The 23,442-nt window shown below is 41.6% G+C and overlaps 2 protein-coding genes across 2 annotated transcripts; both read right to left on the reverse strand.

Annotated features, from left to right (window-relative positions):
• Window positions 1-4,774: 4,774 nt before the first annotated feature.
• On the reverse strand, window positions 4,775-12,878 carry csdc2a (cold shock domain containing C2, RNA binding a). The gene is made up of 4 exons (XM_085465614.1): window positions 12,705-12,878; window positions 9,786-10,144; window positions 9,520-9,642; window positions 4,775-8,215 (listed from the first exon to the last, which is right to left on the reverse strand). The coding sequence occupies exons 2-4, from the start codon at window positions 9,971-9,973 to the stop codon at window positions 8,053-8,055; spliced, it is 474 nt and encodes a 157-aa protein (XP_085321740.1). The 5' UTR covers window positions 9,974-10,144; window positions 12,705-12,878; the 3' UTR covers window positions 4,775-8,052.
• A 1,308-nt stretch (window positions 12,879-14,186) lies between these two features.
• aco2 (aconitase 2, mitochondrial) lies at window positions 14,187-22,212 on the reverse strand. Its single transcript, XM_085465615.1, has 17 exons — window positions 22,128-22,212; window positions 20,969-21,111; window positions 20,394-20,652; window positions 20,213-20,305; window positions 19,963-20,121; window positions 19,731-19,881; window positions 19,085-19,189; window positions 18,854-18,945; window positions 18,224-18,329; window positions 17,837-17,994; window positions 17,658-17,731; window positions 17,087-17,198; window positions 16,725-17,003; window positions 16,436-16,627; window positions 16,223-16,355; window positions 16,013-16,134; window positions 14,187-15,911 (listed from the first exon to the last, which is right to left on the reverse strand). The coding sequence occupies exons 1-17, from the start codon at window positions 22,161-22,163 to the stop codon at window positions 15,777-15,779; spliced, it is 2,349 nt and encodes a 782-aa protein (XP_085321741.1). The 5' UTR covers window positions 22,164-22,212; the 3' UTR covers window positions 14,187-15,776.
• Window positions 22,213-23,442: the final 1,230 nt, after the last annotated feature.

Below are 23,442 nucleotides of genomic sequence, written 5' to 3' on the forward strand. Positions count from 1 at the left end.
GTAATATTTCTGTAATCGTCCACTTTAGCAGTCTTCTGTGGTCTTTTAACTCTTTTGGCATAGCTGTACTGGCCAGTGCATTCCTTCTTTTGTGTTGATTTGTCCTCTACTACAGTTTTTGCTATTTCGCTGACAGGTTTGTTGAGGTTTTCCAGAATAATGATGCCCCTTTTATCTTATTAACTTGTCATGAAATAATAAGAGAACCGACCTCGCCTGGCTTTGTAACTCCAGGTCAATGAATTGTCCGATGAATTTTTAGCCTCTGAAAATTTAGGACAATCTATATCCCTTCAGTTAATGTCAAATTTTTTAATTTTTTAAAAACCCCTTGAATTACAGCTGGAGGTCTGTACTTCACTCACAGCTTGACTATTTAAAATCCTCCTTTTGGGTAAAATAAAGTGGCAGAAAGCAAATCCTGTTCTCTGGAATATCATGATGCAGATTTGGGTTTACCTGTACATGAAAACTCATATGTTGACTGGCAAAATTCATCATTTAAATTAAGAGAAACCACCAGCATGGAGATAGACAAATAAAGACAAATTGCCAAAAATGTCAGTAAGAAATAAAGAGGATATAATGATGGAAAAATCAAAGTCACAGCTGAGAAAAAAACCTCATTTAGTTCTTACACAACAACAGGCATCCGTGTCTACGTGCCACAGACAGAGCCAAACGCACAGCTTATAGACGTCTGATTCACTCCTGTCTGGAAAGGACGGCAAAGAAAGGGGAAAAAAAGAGAAGATCAAAGGTTGTTCAGGCCATAAAACCAATACCAGATAAGATGGCTTGGCTGTGAAACCACACATACGCTGATGATTCAGTTCACCGGTGACAACTTTAAACTGAGAGTCCCCTTTCTCAGTTAGCACTACCTCTTCACCTTAATTAACATGAATGCACACACAGTCAGTTAACTCTCATGTTTAATGGTCTGAGCAGCTCCACAGTAACACGCACAGTCAAAACGATCAGCATGTGAACAAAAAACCCACCTTTTTACTTCCTTTCAACATAAACACAAAGATTAGTGCCAACCTGACCTTGGCAGTAACGTTTGATAATGGTAATAATATACTAATAAACTAATTATTAGCTATGCAATAACTATGTTATTCTTTTACACTTAGGTTTTCTCCACAACTACAAGCTGTAATCAGCAGTGGAAAATTCTGGGATCATTGACAAAGTTAATTTTATTTTTAATTTCATTGAGTTCCTGTTCCTGTTTTATATCCAGGCATCTTCACTGATTTTGTTTGGTTGTTGATTTCACAGCTCATGATTCATGTTCTGATCTGCTGTTTGGCCCTAATCACAGTAATCACATGTGGCGCTGCTGAATTCCCATAAAACCGCTCTCTGCTGGATGACATGTGGCTGCAGTGTTCAGGATTTAAAGACAGTTCAGTGTAAACATCACATTTGAACTAAACAAACATAGTACTTATGAATCAGTCCTCTTCTTTCTGCTGCTCATTTCCTGCCTACATTTTTAAAAAATCAATTTTACTGATTTTTCTTCATAACTGGAGCATCTTCTGCTTCACTCACTTTCAGCTTCATCCCAAAGTACTACTGTATATTTACTGGGCGTATTCACAGATGCTTTTCACATGTTCTACACTGCGCTAATGCTGAATATGAAAGAGCTGCTAACTTACCCAGTGTAGTATGTGTTTTAGATGTCTCACAACTTTGTTTCTCATCGTTTCTCCCTCCCTGTTGTTGTCTAACAGATGAACTTTCTTGTCATTGTTGATTAAGATGGAAGCCCAAAAGCATCGATAACTAATTACAGGTTATCTCTGTGGTGTTGCTTGATCAGTAATCAACTCTGACTTGGTGCATGTAGTCAAGTATTGCACTTGTGTTGTGTTCTTGTCCTTGCGCATTTCTATTTTATGATTTTATTATATTTTATGGAAGCATTTGTGATACTGATGAAACCCACTAATTAAATAACAGCCACCTCAGTAATGTGGAACTATGAAAACTTCAGATTAGCTTTTAATGCAATGATATAACAGTAAAATGATGTTTAGCTGGTACTAAGGGCCCCAAGCTTTGCCAAGAAAATACCACCAGCATGAACCACTGATACAAGACAGGGTGGATCTATGTTGTCATGTTGTTTATACTAAATTTTGAAAATGTCCAGAGAAGATTTTGTCTCTCTTCTGTTGTCCAGTGTCAGTGAAATTGTAGACTCAGTTTCCTATCCTTAGGTGACAGGAGCGTTCTTCAGCAGCTGTAGCCCATCTGTAGCACTCTGGCTATTCTCCTCTAGCCACATCAACAAGGTATTTTCAGCCAGAGAACTGCTGCTCATGTTTTCTCTTTTTCAGACTCTACTCTATAAATGCTGCAAATGCTGGTCGTCTGTCCAGCACGTCTGGGACAAAGAACAAGCCACATTCAGAGTCACTGAAATCACCTTCTTCCTCATTTTGCTGGGTCAGCAGCTTATATTGACCATATCTACATGCTCAAAGGCACTAATCACTGCTCCCACGTGATTGCCCAATTACATATTTGCAGTAACGAGCAGTTGAAAGTGACCGATCGTGGTAAATAGAAGTCTGCTGTCTGTTTGAGATCCAATATCTCCTGTTTTTCCCATTTTTGGGGTTTGTGTGACGTTTCAACCCACTTACTTTCTTTTTTGCTCCGTGACTTTCACGTTCTGGACATTTTCCAGTCTGGTTTCTGCAAATTGCACTCCACTGAAACCGCTTTACTTAAAGTGTCTAGTGACATTCTGATGGCAGCAGACACCGTTCTGGTTATTTTGGATCTCACCTCTGCTTTTGATACTGTTGATCACAGCATCATGATAAATAGGCTGAAGGACTTGTTCAGGATTACTGGTGTTGTTTTAAAATGGTTTATGTCGTATCTATCTGAGAGATCTTTTACTGTCTGTATGAATCATGTGTTGTCTGAAACATCAGTTCTGCCTTCTGGGGTACCTCAAGGATCTGTTTTAGGTCTGATTCTCTTTTTGCTGCATATACTCCCTCTAGGCCAAATTATCAGACGTTACAATAATATTTCTTATCATCTCTATGCTGATGACATTCAGTTATACTGTTCTTTCAAAACATCTCAGTTTTATAAATAATTGTGTCAGAAATCAAACCAGTTTGGATTGCATTTATATAGTGCTTTTCGAGAACCTCAAAGCGCTTTACAATTCCACTATTCATTCACGCTCACATTCACACACTGGTGGAGGCTACAGGTGTAGCCACAGCTGCCCTGGGGCAGACTGACAGGAGCGAAGCTGCCATATCGCACCATAGGCCCCTTTGGCCATCACCAGTAGGCAGTAGGTGAAGTGTCTTGCCCAAGGACACAACGAACGAGCTGGGGCTCGAACCGGCAACCTTCCGATTACAAGACGAACTGCCAACTCGTAAGCCACGATCGCCCCCATGATCTAAATGATAATTTTCTCCAGTTAAATGCAGATAAAAACAGAAACTTTGATTATAGCTCCTGCTCTCAGTCCTTTAGACCCTTCATTTCAAATCAAATCAAATCAAATCACTTTTATTGTCACATCACATGTGCAGGTACATTGGTACAGCACATGTGAGTGAAATTCTTGTGTGCGAGCTTCAGTCGAGCCTCAGAAACTTAGGTGTTATATTTGACAGTCCACTGTCTCTTGAGAAACAGTCTAAACAACTTTTCCGGAACTGTTTTTATCATCTAAGAAACATTTCTAAACTCAGACTACTGGTGTCAAAGGCAGAACTTGAGATGATTATTCATGCTTTTATCTCTTCTCGTTTGGATTATTGTAATGGTCGTTTTACTTGTCTCAACAAATCAGCTCTGAATCGCCTTCAGACTGTACAGAATGCCGCGGCAAGACTTATAACCGGAACAAACAAGAGTTTTGGCTTCTCTTCATTGGTTGCCAGTAAATTTTAGGGTTCATTTTAAAATTTTAGTTGTAACTTTTAGAGCTCTGCACGGTGAAGCTCCCCAGTATATCTCTGACCTGTTGAAACCTCATGCTTCATCCTAAGCACTTAGGTCGTCAGGTCAGAGGCTACTGTTGGTCCCACGTACTAGGTTCAAAACACGTGGGGATCGGGCTTTTCAGGCACTGGCACCTAGGCTGTGGAACTCTCTGCCGTTGTCTTTACACTGTCTAGACTCCATTGACTCCTTTAAAAAGCAGCTGAAGACATTTCTATACAAACAAGCTTTTAACTTTTTTTTCCACTGTTTTATGTTATTTTATTTGTATTTCTGGTTTTATTGTGAAGCACTTTGTGATTTTTATCTGTGAAATGTGATGTATAAATAATTTATACTTACTTACTTAAATCTACCACACACAGCTATGTAATGAACCAGAAGATTATTTCTGCTGGGACGCCCTCTAATGGGCAGGATATGGACATAAAACAAGCACAACACAAATGCATTAAAATATTTCCCAAGATTCACAGCAAAAGAAAAAAAAACAAAAACCCTGTCAAAGTAAGACGGCTCTCAGAATACCTACCAACTTACTTCTCTATGAAGCAGCACCAGTAAGGGATGGAGGAACTCACAATAACAACAACTTTTGTGAATACCATTGTAAGTTTTATTGAAATTTTTTCTTAACAACAAAAGACAGGTGTCACAGTGATTTGACAAAAATAAAAGTGCTCGCCAACACAAACTCTTTTCTCCCACAGTAAAGAAACTACACAGATATAGTGTGCTACAATGATGTTAAGTCACACTTGCAGCCCAAACCCCCCCCCCCCCCCCCCCCTAAATAAATAATAATTAAACGAAGAAGAATCAAAGATGCATAGGATATCTGACGATACCTCTGTGAAGGCTCCGACTGTGTTACTGCATGATGAATTAACACATTCTACATGAAGATTACGACAAACCGTAGAGAACATGCTGACTTCCAAAACAAACAAAACTTGCTTGTCATTTCGAACGCCACACAGTTATATTAAAAATTAGACAAAGATTACATAGAAATTAGAAACTTGTGTTAAGAAAAGGGGTTTTTTCCCCTCTCGTTAACGACATAGACCGTAGCAAAGGGATCTTGACAGGGTAGTATCATAAGAGTGAGGTGTGCAGTGTTTTTCAAACAAGCTTAGTTTTGCACAAGTACTTGAAAATGCAGCTTTTAATTACCAAATGCCTGATGTTCTCCTAGTTACAAATGAAAATAAATAGGTCAATAAATAAATTTGCTGCTCTTTTGTTTTGTTTTGTTTTGTTTTTTTCTACAGTCATTTGCCGTGACATATGAGATTTTCTACAGTAAATTCTCAAATGCTCAACCTGCCATCTAAATTTAACAAAAAAATCAACACATTCTCCTCAGCTTGACCCTCCAGGAGGCCTTGAGAGAATGATTTCAAGAAATAGTTCAACATTTACTGAAATTTGCTTTTCTACTCACATGCTGAGAGCTCCATAAAAAGATCAGCACGGCTCCGTACATACATACATATACATAAACTCAGCACAAAATGTAAGGAAATTTGTGTTTGGTTGATTATTTCTTTGTTGTAACAATGCAAAAAATCTTAAACACTTAGAAGTCCTTATTTATTTCCCTTTTAATGACACTACATTTGTACATTTATGGGTTGAGCAGCAGAGTTGAGTTTCCTGTGTTCGGTTCATCCACATGCTACTAAATTGTTAATATGTCTTTTTTCTTCAGACTTCAATCATCCAATCCAACATACAACACCAAGCAAAAGTCAATAGCAGAATAAACTGTTTGGTATTGGCAGAGAAGATTTGGCAAATGTTACATGGGCGCAAGCCACATACTCACTCTGCTGCTCAACCCACAAAAGCATTGTCCTTATAAATGTGGTACCATATAAGGGGAAATAAGCAGACTTTCCGCTGGTATGAGATTTATTGTCAAGAAGCATTGTTACAATAAAGAAACAATAATCAAACAGAAATGTTTTTACGTTTTGTGCTAAGTTTATATAATCAGGTAGCAGCTGGTTAGCTTAGCCTAAAGTTTTAGGATAATTGAAATAAATGCCAGGCTACTACTTGTCCCTTTTTCTGGTCTTAATGCTATGCTAGGCTATGCTGTGGCTGCTTGCTATATTTTCATATTTATCACACATAAATTATCAGCTAAAGTAGAAAATATAATGTGGAAAATATATTTTCATTGCTGCTAGGCTAACTGCTATCACGTTATTTTAGTTTAATGATTAGAGGTCATGGTAAAGTAAACATCACTTCACTTATTACTGCTAACAATGGTCACTGAATTTGAGCAGAAATCCAGACTTTTAATAAAGCATAGGACTCAGTCTGAGAATAGCTATGTAACAAATGGTTTAACTGGTGATTCACTGTTAGGCTCTAATGGTCCATTTTCAGTACCGCAGTGTCTGAAGCTATTATTAGCTGTAATGAAGCTGAAACCACTCTCTCACTTTGTGGAACACAGCTGCAGGTGATCCTGTGCCCGATAAGGATGCAAGTATTTGATATAGTTCGACAAAGAGTCCTAAAAAGATTCCTGTGCACAGATTAGGCTACATTTGCTGGCAAGCCTTTGTAAACATAAGCACATTAACAATCTTTTGCACTCTCCACTGTTTCTGGATCAGTGTTGGTTCTAAACAGTGGAAAAAGCCTGATGTTTAGAGTTTGTATTGTGTGCGGAAAGCTTAGTTTAAACTTTTTTTTCTATAAAAGAGAAACTCAGAAGCTTGCTTTTTTGTGTTTTCTATATTTCAAATAAGATTCATTCCAGCAGCATGAGACTGAAGGTTAAAGCATTTGTCACACGCCAGAAACGTGAGAGTAGGAAACCCTGACCTGAAGGAGAAATCAGTCCTATAATCTGTAAGGCAAATAACTGTTTCCCAAAGTGTTAAACTATTTCTTTAAGATCATTGACGTCACCTGATGACCCACAAAGTGAGAACTGCTGACATTAATCTCAATCATCCTCCTTACACGTGCTTTATAACACCCACATCGAAGCTAACTGCATCTGTGCTCGAGCACAACTACAGATGATCACTCCATCCTCTGCCCGTTCCTTCACCCTCTGACCATTTCCTCCACCAACCCCAAACCCTCTGGCCTGTTTTTTCAGCAGCAGGCCCACATGCCCACTGTCTACCACAAAAACTTTAGACCGTCATAGGAGCTGGCTACAATAATACTGGATTTCTACACTTGCAAATAGAAAAAATACTGTAGCGCTACAATGTTTAGAAGGAAACATCTTCCTAACACGTGAAACTTCTCACAGCACTTGAGGCCGAAATGCATTAAGAGTGAATTGCAAATATGGAAAAGTTACTAGTGAAAGTATACTCATAGCTCCCATTTGGGAAAAGTAAACAACCTGGAAAATCTTGGCATTTTTTAAGTGTTTTTTCCTTTGAATCTTTCTTCTTCGTCCTCCTCTGCGGTTGTAAACATAGACATTATGGCTAAAATGAATGTTTCAGTGTGACTTTTTTAATGAACCTTGGCAGTGGTGGCACACAGTGTGAATATGTAAAATTGGAAGTACACACATACGTCCTCTGAGCTGCTCCCAAAAACTCAGAGTGCGAGTCTGTATGGTTGAACTGTTTCATTAGCTCAAAATGCATTTCGGCCCCTAGTACATCTTTATCCAACTCATTAAAGACACTTCCTTTACAACCACTTATTTCCCAACTTAAATATGTTCCCTACCCCAAAGTAAAATTGCTAGCACCAAACCCTGAACCCCTTTAACCCCCCCCAACAGAAATATTCAAACACAAATGATCAAATCATGGCCTCCAAATAAAAACATTCAAACACATACATTCAAAGCTTAACTCCCAACCCTAACTTTTATATCTAGAAGTTTACTTTCTGTACCACTATCACCTCAGGCCAGCGTTTGCCCACCGCACACCGAGCTCGGATCCCTCTGCCCCAGACCTGATCCTACCGTTTCCCTAACCAAAACATAAAATCTGAAATTAAGTCTAAACCCCTCTTCGCCTTTGCAGATCTGAGACTTAAATCCCTGGTCTAGGAGCTGATGATCTGACCTGACCAGGTCTCATGCTTTGTGCCTGGATTCAGGTGGGTGATCACCACGTCGACAGCCTGAATCTTCTGGTTCTTGGGAGGGATGGGGCACACTTTGTACGTAACCTCGTCTCCTTCCATAGGCACGTACTCTCCCTCAATGCTGTTCAGGAAACAGAGACAATATAAAAGAAAAAGTAAAAACAAAGCATTTTTTCACATTCTTGCAGAGTGCTTTCTTTAAATCAAGCAACTAAAATCAAGGTCTGTGGACTTGTTTTCACGCCGACCAAGCTGCTACGTTCATGCACAACAGCCAATGAGAATTGAGTTTTAGAAATACTTCTGGTAGATTAAGATTTCATTCAAATTTCTCCACCACTGATCTCCACCAAACCTGGAGGACTCTACCTGTGCTATATAGACTGTATATAAAAGATGATCATGGGATTCCAACTGCTGTTAATGTAAACGTGAATTTGAGATGTTAAATGTTCAAATTCAGACTAACTTACTTGTCATTATTGACCCTTGAACCAAGTATTTAAGGTTAGAGCCTGATTGATTTAATGGCAGTTAGATATTATAAGTTGATGCTGGCCAGTCTTGATCTACTTGTATCAGTGTTTACAAAGAAAAATTAATTTATTATGAAGAAAAATAATTTATTACACCTTTTGTTATGAAGAATAAAAAGTGAAAAAGAGACAAAAGATAAACCCTTAAGTGAGTGCTAATGTGATGTTGTATAGTTTGTCCACTAGAGGCCACTCTACAATTTCCTGATCTGAGTAGAGATGGGCAGAGTGTAAATAAGTAAATAACAACATATAACAAATGTTAGCGAATTCTGTTTCTGTTTTGTGAGTCTGAACGGAAAAAAAAACTATATCGGAATATCAGATTATTTAATTCACCAAATGTCTGTCTTAAAAATCGTACATTTCTGGGGCTCTACTTCTGGTGCACATAGCTACGTCTACTTTATTATCTTGTTTACGCTAATAGGGAACATAATTTATTTAAAAAAGGAATGTATGGCTTTACCAAATAAGTCCTGAAGGTGGCAATTATGAATATAAACTTATGAGAAAAGTGTTTATTAGGTCATAAATTAAATGAGTTAGGTTAACATCTTATTTACAGTCAGATGTGCTTTTACAGCCGGAGAAGTCTCCCTCTGCTGGCCGTTAGAAAGAATGCAGGCTTAAACCATTTTCAATCCCAGAGGCTATCTTTTATATACAGTGTACAATTGCCATCTACTTCACAGCTGACTGCAATCATTAAAAAAAAACATAAATAAAAAAAGAGAGAAATTACACAGTCAAAAAATAAATACTGTAAAGTCTTAGTGGTTTCTGTGTAACCCACATTTACTTGCTGCTGATCTGTGCATGTTAAATAGACTGCACTGTGAGTCCAAAGACAACTTTGATACCAGGACATTTCAGTGCGGCCACTCACTCAGAGATGTGGACAAAGATGTCCTCTCCTCCGTGGGAAGGCCGTATGAATCCATGACCCTGAGACCTGGAGAAGTTTTTACACACCCCTTTAAATACAGGACCTGATTTAGCTCGCACTGTCCTGTAGAGGAAGAGAGATAGAAGCAAAGAGGAAAAAGAGACAGTGCATTTTAAATAAACAGCATAATTATTTTACAAAAGCATTAGTCAAAAAAAAAAAAAAAAAAACAGAGAGAGAGCACCAATAGCGCTATTTGTACTCACGCTGAGTATGTGCGAGTACGTTTAGTAGGCAGTGGGCTAGGCAGCTCTCCGGGCTGTGGTGGTTTCCTCTCCTTCTCCCAAACCCGGCTGCCCTCCCTCAGGAAGGGAAAGGAGAGCTGCAAGGGAGTGCGCGGAGAAGTGAGGGGCAGTGGGGGGACTGTCGGCAAAGAGGGGTCAGGGTCTGACATCGTGACTTGTTAGAGTCTGGGTTTTCTTTTGCTCTCTTTTTGGGTTTCCTCCAGCGGTTTGCAAAGAAAGAGAAGGAGGAGGGTTCACACCTCCTGCATGGCACAAGCGTTGGTGAGGGAGAGGAGGCTTTTCAGAGGAGAGCTCTTACAGGTGAAGGAGTTGAGCAAACCCTAAAGTGAAGGAACAAGACAAAGGGTTAATGCCAGAAAGAGAATACGGCTTTGTCATCGGCACAAAGGTGAGGAATAAAAGTCACAACCAACAGAGAAACCCAGTATGTCCAAATATGCACAATGCTTTCTTTGTAATAAAAATTTTGTAAAAAATACTGATAAATGGACACATTTTCAGTTGTTTTGGCTAGTGTTGCTACAAATACAGCTCAGTTTAATTTATATAGTGTCATTATGTGCCTGGAGTCTGTTTTTCTTAACTTTAATGAAACTGCAATGTGTTCTTTAAAGCTTTCCTTTACTCACATTGTTGCACTATAAACATCATGACCCCAATAAGAATTTAGAAAATGCATAAACATTAGCATACATGTATTGTTGTATAGCATCTCCAAACTCAGTGACTCTAAAATTGTTTGATAAACTGAAAAGGCTTAGTATTCCTTCAGGCTATGGAAAACAAACATCACCTCTTAAACCAATAAAGCCTAAAGGTCCCATTATGATGTAAATATCAAAGCTCTCCTGGAAGGCCACCTCATCACATATTATTAGATTAAAGTGCTGCACTCTACCGGACTGACATCCATTACAGGATTGGTCTGCATTCAAACAACGAGCTGCTTCGTTTCAGAGCCACTAGATGATGAATGCCATATTAGCAAGCTCATGAAACAAACGGCTTTGGGGCATCGCTCAACAGAGGTTAAACGGCTAACGCTAAAACCTGGTTTATCAAACAAACGCAGATGCGGGCGGGTGTGTTACTGGGACCATCAGCAAGCACCTCCCAGTGAATCACTGAGGCTTGCAGGCTGAATGTTTGACAAAGACTGATGAGACGCATGTGTGCCAGACTGAATACCACAGGCTCCATCCAATATCACCCTTTCTGTTTCTTACTCTCAGTCTAAATATAGTCATGTGTAGTGGGATTGACGCCATCTTTGAACTAGACCACAGGATCCTGAGGCAGAGGTTAACAACTGGGCTGCTGTATTACAATGAATACAAGTTTCAGAAATATCAATAGAAGCTACAGGAGGAGCTTGTGTTTTGAGACCATCTTTATTCTTCACACTCTGAACTCTCCTAGGCAGCTTCAGGAATAGTTCTACAGGTTTCCTGAAAGACAGTCAAAGCTCTTATTTCATTTAAAATGGTATTTCCTAAGTTGCCTGTTATATGTAGATACGACACTGGTTCAAAGTCCAAAGAAAACTTTTGAAAGACCTTCAGAAATCCTCGAGAACTATTGCTCACAAGCATAAAATAGTACTTTTGCAGTACTGAGGTGAAAGTCTTGGCATATATCAACATCTATGTAAAAAGGGAGAAAATTGAACAAGTGGAGGACAAAAGAAGAGTGACAGTACTCCCACACCTGAGGCAACTAATTACCTCTGTTTAATATATGGTTCGCTGAAACCTCAGCAAGGCTTCCATCCTCTTAGATGCTGATGACATGACACCGTGTCACTGGTTGGTAAGCCCCGACCAAGTAATTGTGAAATAGACAATATATGTAGTGAAATATGAAATGGTTATATTAGAAATTTAATCACCAAACGAGCTTTAAAGATGATTTGAAAAAGCCAAATTGTGCTCTAAAGGTTCGTGCTGGTTTCTGTGAATATTAAAGGATTTCAAGTCCACAGCATCCTCAAAGCAGTGCTTCTGATCTCTGACTTTCTAAAGAAAAACACTGCAAATGGCTGCTGAGCGAGGGCTCTGCTGGGGATCCTGTTGGATAGACAGAGCTGATGCAGTGATGGTGACGAACACACGCATCTATCATCACGGCGGCACAGAGGACAGGACTGATGGCATGACTGATGGATGACAAAGCACAAAAATGTAGCCTGAATAATTCAGAAACTTGACAGGCACAGCTTCCTCTGTCATTGGCCCATATATTAGGCTGAGAGTAGGCCACTAAAATGGATTTGTCTAATGAGTCTGCACCGTCAGAGCAAACATTTTAACCAGGAGGGGTGAAGGCTGATCTAGAGGAAGGAAGGGGGCTACAAAAGCTCCGAGGAGACAGACAAAAGGCCAAAAAGAAAGCACCTCCCTGCCTGTGAAACTGTGGCCGTCTGTGGTCCTCTGCATCAGTATGGGACACACGTCAGCTCCCCCCCCACACACACACACACAGCCTGTCTTTAAACTTTACATCATCCTTTCAAACAGACAAACCGCCCAAATGATTTTATAGTATCATTTGTGTGTCTGAGGAGTCTGAATAATTCAGCAGCAAATAAGCGCCCTTCAGGCGGCTTGTTTCCAGAACATTCTCACACAGTGGCAGCCTGAGACAAGAAGGCGAGAGGATGCTCCACTAACGGCGAGAAAACCCCCACACCTAACATACACTAACACGCAGAGGAAGAAAAAAGAAGAAGAAGAAGACTATAGTAAATGTTAGCTCTGGGTTAGAAAGCAGAGATTTAAACACAACACTGCCAGAAACCGCCGCCGTCGGCCGGACGCAGAGAAGAGGAACGCTGGATGCGTAAATCCCTCCATCAGCCAGATCGATCCAACGATTACTTACTGTAAAAGCGCCGATCAGCTGTCAGGTCAACACGTCCCCGTCCTTTAATGTGGCGTAAGACAATTATGAAGTTGAATCTGCGGGGACATGTGGCGGATAAGTCAGTGGATCTTGGTATGGACGCGGCGCACACGGGTGGGATGGGAGGAGGAGAGAAAAAAAGCAGCAGCAAATGAAAAGGAGGCAGCAGAGATGGGGCGGGGGTGCAGGAGGTGGGGGGGTTGGTGGTGAAAACAACGGCTTCCCTATCCTACACCCCACTCTTTGTTCTCTGCGCGGAGGGAAGCGTGTTTTTTAATGTTTTAGCAGTCTCTGGTGCTTTAATAGTGTGAGACAGATGGTTTTATATGAGTCACAGGCCTGTGCTTGAGTGTCCTTGAAAATGAAAAGTCATGTCAGCTTTGATTTAATAATAAGACACAATTTCATTAGTGGTCATGGGCACCTCTTTGACAGCTTTCCATCAAAAGCTAATTTAACTGGACCGCTTGGCTCGCATGTCTCAGATGACTGAAAGCTATCCTGTGTCTGATAACAAGACATGAGTTTAGACCTTCCTCTCATTCATTCTTTGCAATAATTTGTGTCCTGTTTACTCTCCTGTGCTCTTCTTTTCCCCTCTCACTCCTCAACCTTCCAGAGGTCTCTTCCTCTTAAGAAAAGGGGGTTCTTCTTCCCCACGGTCGCCAGTCACTTGCTTTAAAAAAAGGCTTGCTGGGGTTCTCTCTTATATTGCGCAGCTGCACCTGCAAACGATTCTTTTTGTTAACTGTACAACCCAAATTCATTAAAGCATTGGAGTTTGCACTTTAATATTAAATTATGGATGAAATTTGGTCATTATTAAAGCTCCCTTCACTCCAAATCATTTACTACAGCAGCTGTTCTTTATTACATAGAGACAAATTGACAGTGTTCACTTCTTTTTCTTATATTACAGTATCTCAGGAATTAAATATGTATTTAAATTTCTTTACAGCTGCAGCTTGTATTTTTGCAGTTACACATCTTCACTGTCTTGTAACTAAAAATTTCCTCCCTGAAAATCGTTTCCGGGCCTTTATAGCCATCCCGTGTTTCTGTGACATTTCAGAACTGACACTTTGTTTAAAATAGCTGCAAACATGTTTTTCAACTGATTGGCTTAGAGGAAAAGGACCAGAGGATTTATTTTAAAAAAAAGAAAATAAAAAAATGAGGTTACCATAGTGTTAGTCGTGTGTAAAAATATGTCACATTCCCCCCAGATCCACACCCATCTGACTACACCACTATTTACAGATTTTTTAACTTTAGGAATCTAAAGGTCTTCAATCAATCCAGAATATCAGAAATCAAAGACCAACCTCGCTTTCTGTAGTCTACTGTTTATTTCCAAATGTGTGAAATATATTGTGAGGATGTTTTTTTTAAAACATTTATTAAGAGGGAGAAAAGAAGAAATCAGCTCATATGAAGTCACATCACTAGAACACAGGCAAATAAGTGAGATCTGTGAATTTTTATTGTTTGTACAACCCACTGCATTTCTATTATACAGAAAAGATCATTTGTGAGGAAGAGAACACAGAAAGCACACTAAAGCGGACATTTGACATACACTGGTTTAGAATCGGGAGGGGGTTAAATCCTTCACCTGATGTGAGCTTCATCGGGTACCAGGAAGTTTGGAAAAGCATTAGACTCTGTCATGTGAAGGTTTCAGAGGGACCTTTAATTAAACTGACACCCTCACAGATCACTGGTCTGGGTTTCTTATGAGTGTCCTCATTAACATGTTTTTTAAAACTCTGATTGGCCACAATTATTTTAAGCATTTCCCCAACAATGCCATCGTATTTATTGGTGGAGTAAAAAATAAACAAAAGAAGCAGCAAACCAAAGCCCTCCAAAAAAACAAAAAATTAAACCAAAAACCTGACGATATAGGTTTGAAGAGGTCCAAGTTAACCCTGTGCTTTTATGGAGGTGCAGGTAAGTCTGCAGAAAAAAAATAAATAAGTAACACATAAATAACTGGGAGTGGGTCGGCTGAAGTGCTTGATCTTGTAAAGACACAAGGACTGACTGGGAACAGTTTAGGGATAGTGGTTGTGATATTAGCAAGGAAAGAAAAAAAAGAGTGCCAGTCACTGTATCCACGAGCAGCATTATAGCATGTGGTTTGTTGTTTTTGTTTGTTTTGTTTTTTTTAAATACAGCATGAAATGTAACACCGTCTTTTGGGTCTTAAAATGAATATGTACTGTAATGAAGTACAACCAGACAGAGGACCCCCTCTCACAGTTAGATACACAGTAATCTGATGTTCAGTGCGTCCCACATGTTGCAGCTAAGCTAAGTTTCCCAGAATGCCCTAGATCAAATTCCTAGATAAAGGAAAAGATGTCAAACTTGGTGTTAAAGTGGGCATTTATATGAAGATGCTAGACCTGCTACGCAGCAAACCACATCCTCGTGGCCACCAGGGGGCAGACGAGCTAAACTTCAGGGGGAATAAATACGTGCATATGGCTTAACAACATTTGGATTTTGACCGTCACTAAATGGACTAAATGGGCTTAGACATGCAATGCACGGCAGCTTTTAGCTGTTTAGGGTGAACTTTGGAATAACACTGGGACAATTTGGATGAAGCCAAACATTGCCATGCAGAGGTCAACACAATCCTAAAGCAATAAGGTGATTGCCCTCTACACTGCAAACGCACTAGCAGAGCATCAGCTTGCAGCGTATTATGTCACCGATTAGTGTGTCAAAGTGTGCGAGTGTGTCCCTCGTTTTTTTGTTATAACAGAATCTCTAACCGGTTATCAATGATTCACTGAAACATGGCTGCTTACAATAACTCTGTACTGATGAATTAAATTTTAACATCGGAGCAAACTGTTCCACGGTGAACATTAGCTTCACACTTGGCTCTACGTTTAACTCTTACAGGCATACAGACACATTAAATCAGCCAGAACTGTAAGATAATGCTGACGATGAAATAATCATTATACTTTATCCTCCTTATTCTTCACAATCTTCACCACGGTTCCCCCCCTCTGACAATCATCTTCCTCATTCTCAGTGCTGCATCTCCTTCATCCTGTTCAGGGCGGAGCCCGCCTGGAACCATTGGATCTGTGTCTCGTTGAAGCTGTGGTTGAGCTGCAGGGTCTCCTCAGTGCCGTCGCTGTGTTTTAAGACTGCGGTCAGAGGCTGCCAAGGATGGGAAAAAGAAAAAAGGAGAAGACATGATTGTTAGCAAGAATATCAGTCGCGTTTATGACTGCTTTTTCAGTATTTCTTCACCCGCTCACCTTTCCTGGAGCGAAGCTTTTAAGTCCTCTGATGGAGATCTTGTCGTCGGGGCGGATCTTGTCATAGTCTGATGGGTTGCTGAAGGTCAGGGGGAGCAGGCCCTGCTTCTTGAGATTTGTTTCTGAGGATATGACAAAATCAGGTTGAGGTGCGAATTAAGTGACGCTACTATCTACGATTCCTCTGCTCATCTCGTGTTTGTGCAGTACCGTGGATTCTGGCGAAGCTCTTGACAATTATAGCTCTCCCTCCCAGATGCCTGGGCTCCAGTGCAGCATGCTCTCGGCTCGAGCCCTCACCGTAGTTGTCGTCACCAACCACAACCCAGGAAATGCCGTTGGCCTTCACGCAACATGACAGAAAGCATGTCAGAAGAGATTTCTGGTTTTAAATGAGACTCAGTGATTCCTTCTGGTCTTTACCTTGTAGTGACGAGCCACGTCAGGGACTCCTCCATACTCTCCTGTCAGGTGATTCTTGATCTTGTTGACAGCATCGTTCTCGCTGTTGACCGCACCGATCAGCATGTTGTTGGAAATGTTATCGAGGTGACCGCGGAACTTCAGCCAAGGTCCTGCGGCGCTGATGTGGTCTGTGGTGCATTTTCCCTTCACCTGCACAGATAGACAGACCCCAGTGTATAAACATTTTGACTCTGATCAGAATTTGAGGGCCAAATCTGACAGACCAATGCCCTTTCAGGACCCTCACCTTGATGAGGACCTGCATGTTCTCCAGATCGTTTCTGTGCCACTTGTCAAAGGGCTCCAACAGCTGCAGGCGGTTGCTCTGAGGGTTGACGTCCACCTTGACGCTGCTGCCATCAGCAGGAGGGTGCTGGTAGGTGTCCTGGCCAGGGTCAAAGTCCCTGGATGGGAGTTCATCTCCATTTGGGGGCTCCAGTTTGAACTTCTCCCCGCTTGGGGTTGTAAGGTAATCTGTCTCAGGGTTGAAGTTTAATGTGCCAGCGATTGCAAGAGCAGTAACGATCTGATGGACGAGAGGAGAGGGGAAGCTTTAAGCTGTGAAAAGGAGGCTTGTGTGTAGTGTGGGCTGATTTGCTGTGGGTTTACCTCGGGGGAGGTAACAAACGCGTGCGTTGCGGGGTTAGCGTCGTTCCTGGCAGTGAAGTTTCTGTTGTAGGAGGTGACGATGGTGTTCTTCTCTCCCTTTTTCACATCGCGCCTGAAACAAACAAAAAGATTGCAGTTTTCCAAGTCAAGGCTCCACAGAGCAACAGCCACTCTAAAACCAAAGCCCACCGAACGGGAAGACAGAATGTCTTTAGCTAGCTAATAGAAGCAGTGTTTTAATATGTTAAGATTAGTGCTGTCAGCGTTAATCTCGTTAAAATGACGTTAATGCCATAACTGCATTAACACAGCAAATCTCATTTAGCAAGTTAGTGCGGATCGCCCCGTGCGTGGAGCTGGACGGCACTAACACATTAACGAGCTAACCGCGCTAACGCGTTGACGCCGTGCAGCCCCACGCACGGGGCAATCCACGCTAACTCGCTAACTGAGATTTGCTGCGTTAATGCGGTTATGGCATTAACGTCCTTTTAACGAGATTAACGCTGACGGCACTAGTTAAGACACATTTTTTTCGGTATGCAGTCAAACACTTTGAGACAGCATCTACCTGTCCCACTGTCCAATGCAGGGTCCGCATGCATTTGCAAGGACCACACCTCCAACATCTCCAAGGATCTTTGACTGCAGGAAAACAAACAAAAAAAAGGGTTAAATTTAGACTGCTTTAGACTGTTGTTACTGTAATGAAAGTGCAACTCTCCGCTGCTTCCGTGTGCCGACACTCACATATCCATCTCTCTCAATGGTGGCACGAATCTGCTCTGAGCCGGGGGTGACTGTGAACTGTGCTTTACACTTCAGGCCTTTATCCAAAGCCTGTTTGGCCACAGAGGCAGCACGACCCATGTCCTCGTAGCTGGAGTTAGTGCAGCTGCCGATCAGACCTTTTAAACAAACAAAAAAAAAAGCAACTTTATAACTTCATCTACTGTAAAAATCCCCCAATTCAAAACATGCGCATCTCCTTCTAAATAAGCAGGCACCTAAATGTAGCTTTATGTAACTGCTAAAGGAGCTCTGTAATTGTAATCTGAGCTCTGTAATTAGAAGTCCATAATCACATGAAGTACAAACAAAGCCCTGAAGCTTATTCATCAGTGGAGAGTTACGTACCAACTTTCACCTCAAGCGGCCAGCCGTTCTTTTGAGCCGCAGCACCGACTTCAGACACTGGGTGAGCCAGGTCAGGAGTGAAAGGTCCATTAATGTGGGGCTTCAGCTACACGAACAAACAGCACAATGCTGAATGGACCACACAAACTTCATCATTACGGGCGTGTATGCATCTCTCACTTGCACTCTTCTGATTTGTTACAGTCATGATCAGTTGTGTTGGTGCAGAAGGTAATTAGAGATATACTGAAAAGCTGTGACAGCACTCTGGGATATTACAGTCTGATAGTACCTCTGGGGCAGAAAAATGACAACAAAGCAGACCATTCTGTGATAATGTAACTTGACAGTAATACAGAAAAACAACAACAAAAAACATGTCTGAAAACTGTATTAAGCCTAAGAGGGTCAATTATTAAGCCTGTGGCCTCTTCGAGTGATGGGTAGGCACCAACTAGGTGAGCAGTTGTCTACTAGGCCTCAAATCAGCTAATACAAGTCAACAGTGTGTTTAGTGTCCAACATCATGATGGTCAAACTTCTTTAAATACATACAATTTACTTGGTGAAGTCACAGTGGCTATAGCCATCTTTTACATGCATTCTGTTTCAACTTAAAACGGGACGCACCTCGTCCAGATTGAGCTCGATGATCTGGTCATACTCGCAGCCTTGATCCGGTACCAACAAATCCGAGTATTCATCAGCCACAGCGGCGATCTCTGAGAACAGACACGTGGAGATGGAATCAATGACTAGAGTTTAAAATGACACAACTCTGCAGGTCTCCATCACTCTCTAGGTGATTATGAATGTATTTAAAAAGGACGCCAACACATCAGCTGTGACCTCAGCACACACCTGCACGTCCAGTCTTCTTCAGGTAGGTCCTCATGCGGTGATTGTAAGGAAACACGGAGGTTGTTGCCCCGATTTCTGCTCCCATGTTGCAAATAGTGGCCATTCCTGCACACACAGACAGGCTGTAGTTAACCCTTGGGGTCACTTGGGACCATTTTTGGTCCCGAGGGTCACGAAAGGATGGATTTTTAAAAATGTGCTCCTGCACAAAAAATAATAATGGATCAAAATGAATGTTGGTGCCAATCTTTGGACCATCTAAAGGCCTAATTATAATAACTATCAAATATTACTTCAAATGTTTTTTATGGAAAATATTTAAGTTTTTAGTTTTTTTCTGTTAAAAAACAGGGCGCTCATGTACCCAAACTGGGATTTAAAGGGTTAAAACAATGAAAATATAATTAAAACTTGATATGGATATTTTAAGAAGAAGTAGTTTTAAAAGACTGACTCATTTAAAGTGGAAAAAAATATTGATATATAATATTTTAGAGCACTTTTTGGGGCGGATCATGAAAGGATGGATTTTTGAAGTGCTCACAAGGGTTAAGCAAGTCATTCCGATCCTGCTGTTTCTTGGTGTTCGGTACAGGAAGTTGTACTGTATGAACACTTTCAAGCTCATAAGCTTTTGATTACTAACCCGTGCAGGAAATGGAGTCGACTCCTGGTCCATGGTACTCTATGATGGCTCCAGTGCCTCCCTTTACAGTCAGGATGCCGGCCACCTTCAAGATGACATCCTTAGGAGACGTCCAGCCGGACAGGGTGCCTGTCAGCTTCACGCCAATCACCTTAGAGGAAGACAGAACGTTAATGAAATGACAAAAAAAGAGGAAAAAAAAAGAGCAAGATGAACTTTGCAATCCGCTAACCTTGGGACACTTGAGCTCCCAGGGGATTCCCGCCATGACATCTACGGCGTCAGCTCCACCCACTCCAATGCAGATGCTACCAAGCCCACCACCGTTTGGCGTGTGGGAATCTGTGCCAATAAGCATTACTCCTGGATAGGCATAGTTCTCTAGGATGATCTGTTAATACACAAAAAGCATTGTTATAGCCCAATAATCACAGCTGTCATAGTCTGACTGAAGCTCTGTTTGCACGTTTAGTAAAAAATACCTGATGGATAATTCCAGAGCCAGGTTTCCAGAAGCCAACGCCATATTTTGCCCCAGCACTGGACAGGAAGTTGTAAACCTCGTGATTCACGTCCTATGAAGAGAGTCGTGTCTACAGCTCAGTTTCAGGTTATATTTTAATGAGAAGAAGTCGCCACAGTGTGGAAATGGACATGGCTTACCTTTGCTCTGGCTAAATCCTCGGGTCCTCCAACCTGAGCCTCAATCAAGTGATCGCAGTGGATGGTGGAAGGCACAGCCACTTTTGGCAGCCCGCTGCTGATGAACTGGAGCATCGCCATCTGAGCAGTAGCATCCTGCATGGCCACGCGGTCAGGACGCAGGCGCAGGTAGGTGCGGCCGCGATCGATCTCCTGGTTGTGGGGGTCATCGAGGTGACCGTACACAATCTTCTCTGACAGGGTGAGGGGACGGTTGAGCCTGGAGGAAAAAATAAATAAATAAAAATATTCGGGAGATTGTAAGATCCAACAGAAGAAGATTCAGTGAGGAAAATGTAATGAGTAGATGCGTGACAGAACTACAATCTCCCAAATCACAGATAACACATTAAAAAAAGGGACCTGGAGGGAGGATTGTGTAGTTGATGATAACAAATGGCACTACAACTATGACGAGAAACTGTTAAAGGGAAAACAAACACTACAGTCCAAGCATTCAAACAGATAAGCCGAGTGTTGCAGGAAACATTGATGTGTGCCAGAGCAAATATAGAGCAGATCAGGGTAGTGCTGACCTTTTTCGCACAATGTCAATGTTGGACTGGAGCTTCTCATAGCTGATGAAGGAAGTGGGCTCAAAGCGGCTCATGGACACTTTGGCCTTCGCTCTGTACGCTGTGGAGATGTGCAGGCGCCGTGCACCATGGCCCAGAGCCAGCTGGAGACATAAAAACAAACAGTGTTAGCAGAACAACAAAGCAGAGAATGACCATTCCTCGACACAAATCTGGATTTACTTGAGTGTAAATATTTTTAGCACTTTGGTCGTCTTTTGAAAATCATTGTGAGGCACAGCTGGAAGAGCAGGATTAGTAACAGCTAAGCTCAAAACCATCCAGAATGGGAAGTTAACTTAGGAATGCTATTTTGCTCCCAGTTCTCAAGCGTCACATGTGAGAGTCACCGCCCCTCCCCAGAAGACTTGCCAAAAATACTTTGTCAACCTTTGGAAAGAGTGTCAAACGTCCCCTCAAAAATTTGAAGCTCTTTAATGTGAGTACAGTAATTCAATAAAACCATAAAATGTGTGTGAGAGACTTGATTTACAAGGTTGAGTGTTTATTATTGCTTCTCTCTCGCTTTAAGCCGCATGTGACTTCTAATAAACGTCAGTGACAGTTCAATGCCGGTTCATATAATGGGAGTTTTGACACCTGTTGGTCTCTTTGGCCAACAAGAAAACCTGCGGTTACTGCATGTATTACACACATCACTCGGCTTTAAAGCTAGCTGAATAAATATGTTTGCTTTGGGCCTAGAATATGTTCTGTTATTTCATATCTACTTCCCTGTCTTGCAGGCTGCTTCTCTGTGCGTATGCGGGGAGCTCTAACCTTGCGGTTAACCTTGCTGTTAAAACCAAAACTTGTCAATTACAGCCGAGCCATCCACGGTCATTAGACAGCTCCGAACAGCCACTGTAACGCCCGGTAAACGGAGTCACTATAGTCGTGATTTATTAAGCCTGAGTCAAACTAGCTAGATGCGTTCAGAGCAGCCGGGACACGATGACCTGGACAACTAAGCAGTGTCTCAGCTTATCTCTCCACTTCAGCCTCTCGGTGCTTGAACTGGGTCAGCACAGCATTCAGTCAGATTTATTAAATCTCATAAAGAAGGTGGCATCCGCCTCGGCTGGACAAATGCGATGAAATTAGTCAATTTGTCTCTTACCTGGAGCCGAGCGACCGTGAGACAGTAAGTTGCCATTTTGTTCACTGACAAAGATGTGAGGGTCGGTGATGACGTAACACAATTGTAAGGCGGCCTTCTTCTTCTTCTTCTTCTTTGGAGTTTAACGTCCAGCTGCGACACGAAGCGTGCTGCCGCTTAGTGGAGAAAAAAAAATTAAACAAGTCATGCAGTAGAGGGCTAAGCTGTGCTGCTTTATAGAGAGAAGAGGCTTTTTCCTGGTAACGCTTACAAACAAGCCATCTTTGTTAAGTCTACTTGTACTGTCATGAACTTTAACACTAGCTGAAGCTAGTCTGAGTGTCAAAATTCGTGTGTGCCAGGCAGGATGTGGACACAAATGCACGACTTGAGACAGAACATCAGCTCAAAGGACAGCTTTAACGCTCAACTTTCAGAAAGACAAAAATACAAGGAGTGGCTGATCAGAAGCAAAAAAAAAAAAAAAAAATAGAAATCTCAAGGAACCGTGAAATAAGGAAACACACAACCATCCAGGGAGGGCATGGCAAAGGACAAACGGGAGACTGACACAATAAAAACACATCAGGTAACGGGAAACACAAGTGCATCTAATGAGGAAAAGAAGACAGGGAAGGTAAAACAAAATACCAAATGCACTGGACAAAGGTTGCCAAAATGAAACAGGAAATAACTAAAATCGGGTAACATCACCGACAGAGGCTTGACAACACACAGGGAACAGCGGGGCCCGTGGTAAACTGAAGTAACAGTAACTGAAACAAAAGCACGAAGCAGGAAAAACACAACGACTAAGAAACAACTTGATGATAACGAAACAGAGAGCATCCTTCTGAATTCACATGACTGCTTCAGTAAGGGTGAACTTTTTTTTCACCTGACTTCGTATTAGATCATGGACTCATAGCTGTGGTGGTTTTCATTCACATGTAAACCACTTCACTGTTGCAGCTGGAGATTATTTGAATAACTGAATTGAACTGGTCAAATTGCCCCCAATTTTCTATGTTATGGACTCGGGTGGTGCTGCCGATCTCAGCAGCTGGGCAAGAAGGTGAACGGCGGATGGCATAAGCTGGGTCGTGACTGGACTGAAATGTCGACTCAGGTAGAGGATGAGGATGATATGGGTATAGAGGACTGAACGGAGTTAGGAAAGGACGAGGACGAGGTAGTAAGTGGGGAGAGGATGAAAATTTGGTTGGAATGCCAAATTAGAAACGGGCGATAGCAGAAGTTCAGATGAAGGGAGTGCTGTAGTTTGGAAGAAGATAGTAAGAGAGGAATTCAAAATAATACTGAAGTTTAGGAAGGA

The sequence above is a fragment of the Copadichromis virginalis genome, linkage group LG8 (genome assembly GCF_057382275.1).
Source record: "Copadichromis virginalis isolate Kocher_CV1m ecotype Utaka linkage group LG8, C_Virginalis_male_GT1.1, whole genome shotgun sequence".
NCBI lineage: Eukaryota > Metazoa > Chordata > Actinopteri > Cichliformes > Cichlidae > Copadichromis > Copadichromis virginalis.

Coding starts and splice junctions, on each gene's coding strand:
- csdc2a (XM_085465614.1), bottom strand. CDS start 9,973: ATGTCAGACCCTGACCCCTCTTTGCCGACAGTCCCCCCACTGCCCCTC. Junction 9,643..9,785: donor CGTACTCGCACATACTCAGC/GTGAGTACAAAT, acceptor CTTCCTCTACAG/GACAGTGCGAGCTAAATCAG. Junction 8,216..9,519: donor ATCTTTGTCCACATCTCTGA/GTGAGTGGCCGC, acceptor TTTCCTGAACAG/CATTGAGGGAGAGTACGTGC.
- aco2 (XM_085465615.1), bottom strand. CDS start 22,163: ATGGCAACTTACTGTCTCACGGTCGCTCGGCTCCAG. Junction 20,306..20,393: donor AGGATTTAGCCAGAGCAAAG/GTAAGCCATGTC, acceptor CTCTCTTCATAG/GACGTGAATCACGAGGTTTA. Junction 19,190..19,730: donor CGACTCCATTTCCTGCACGG/GTTAGTAATCAA, acceptor CTGTGTGTGCAG/GAATGGCCACTATTTGCAAC.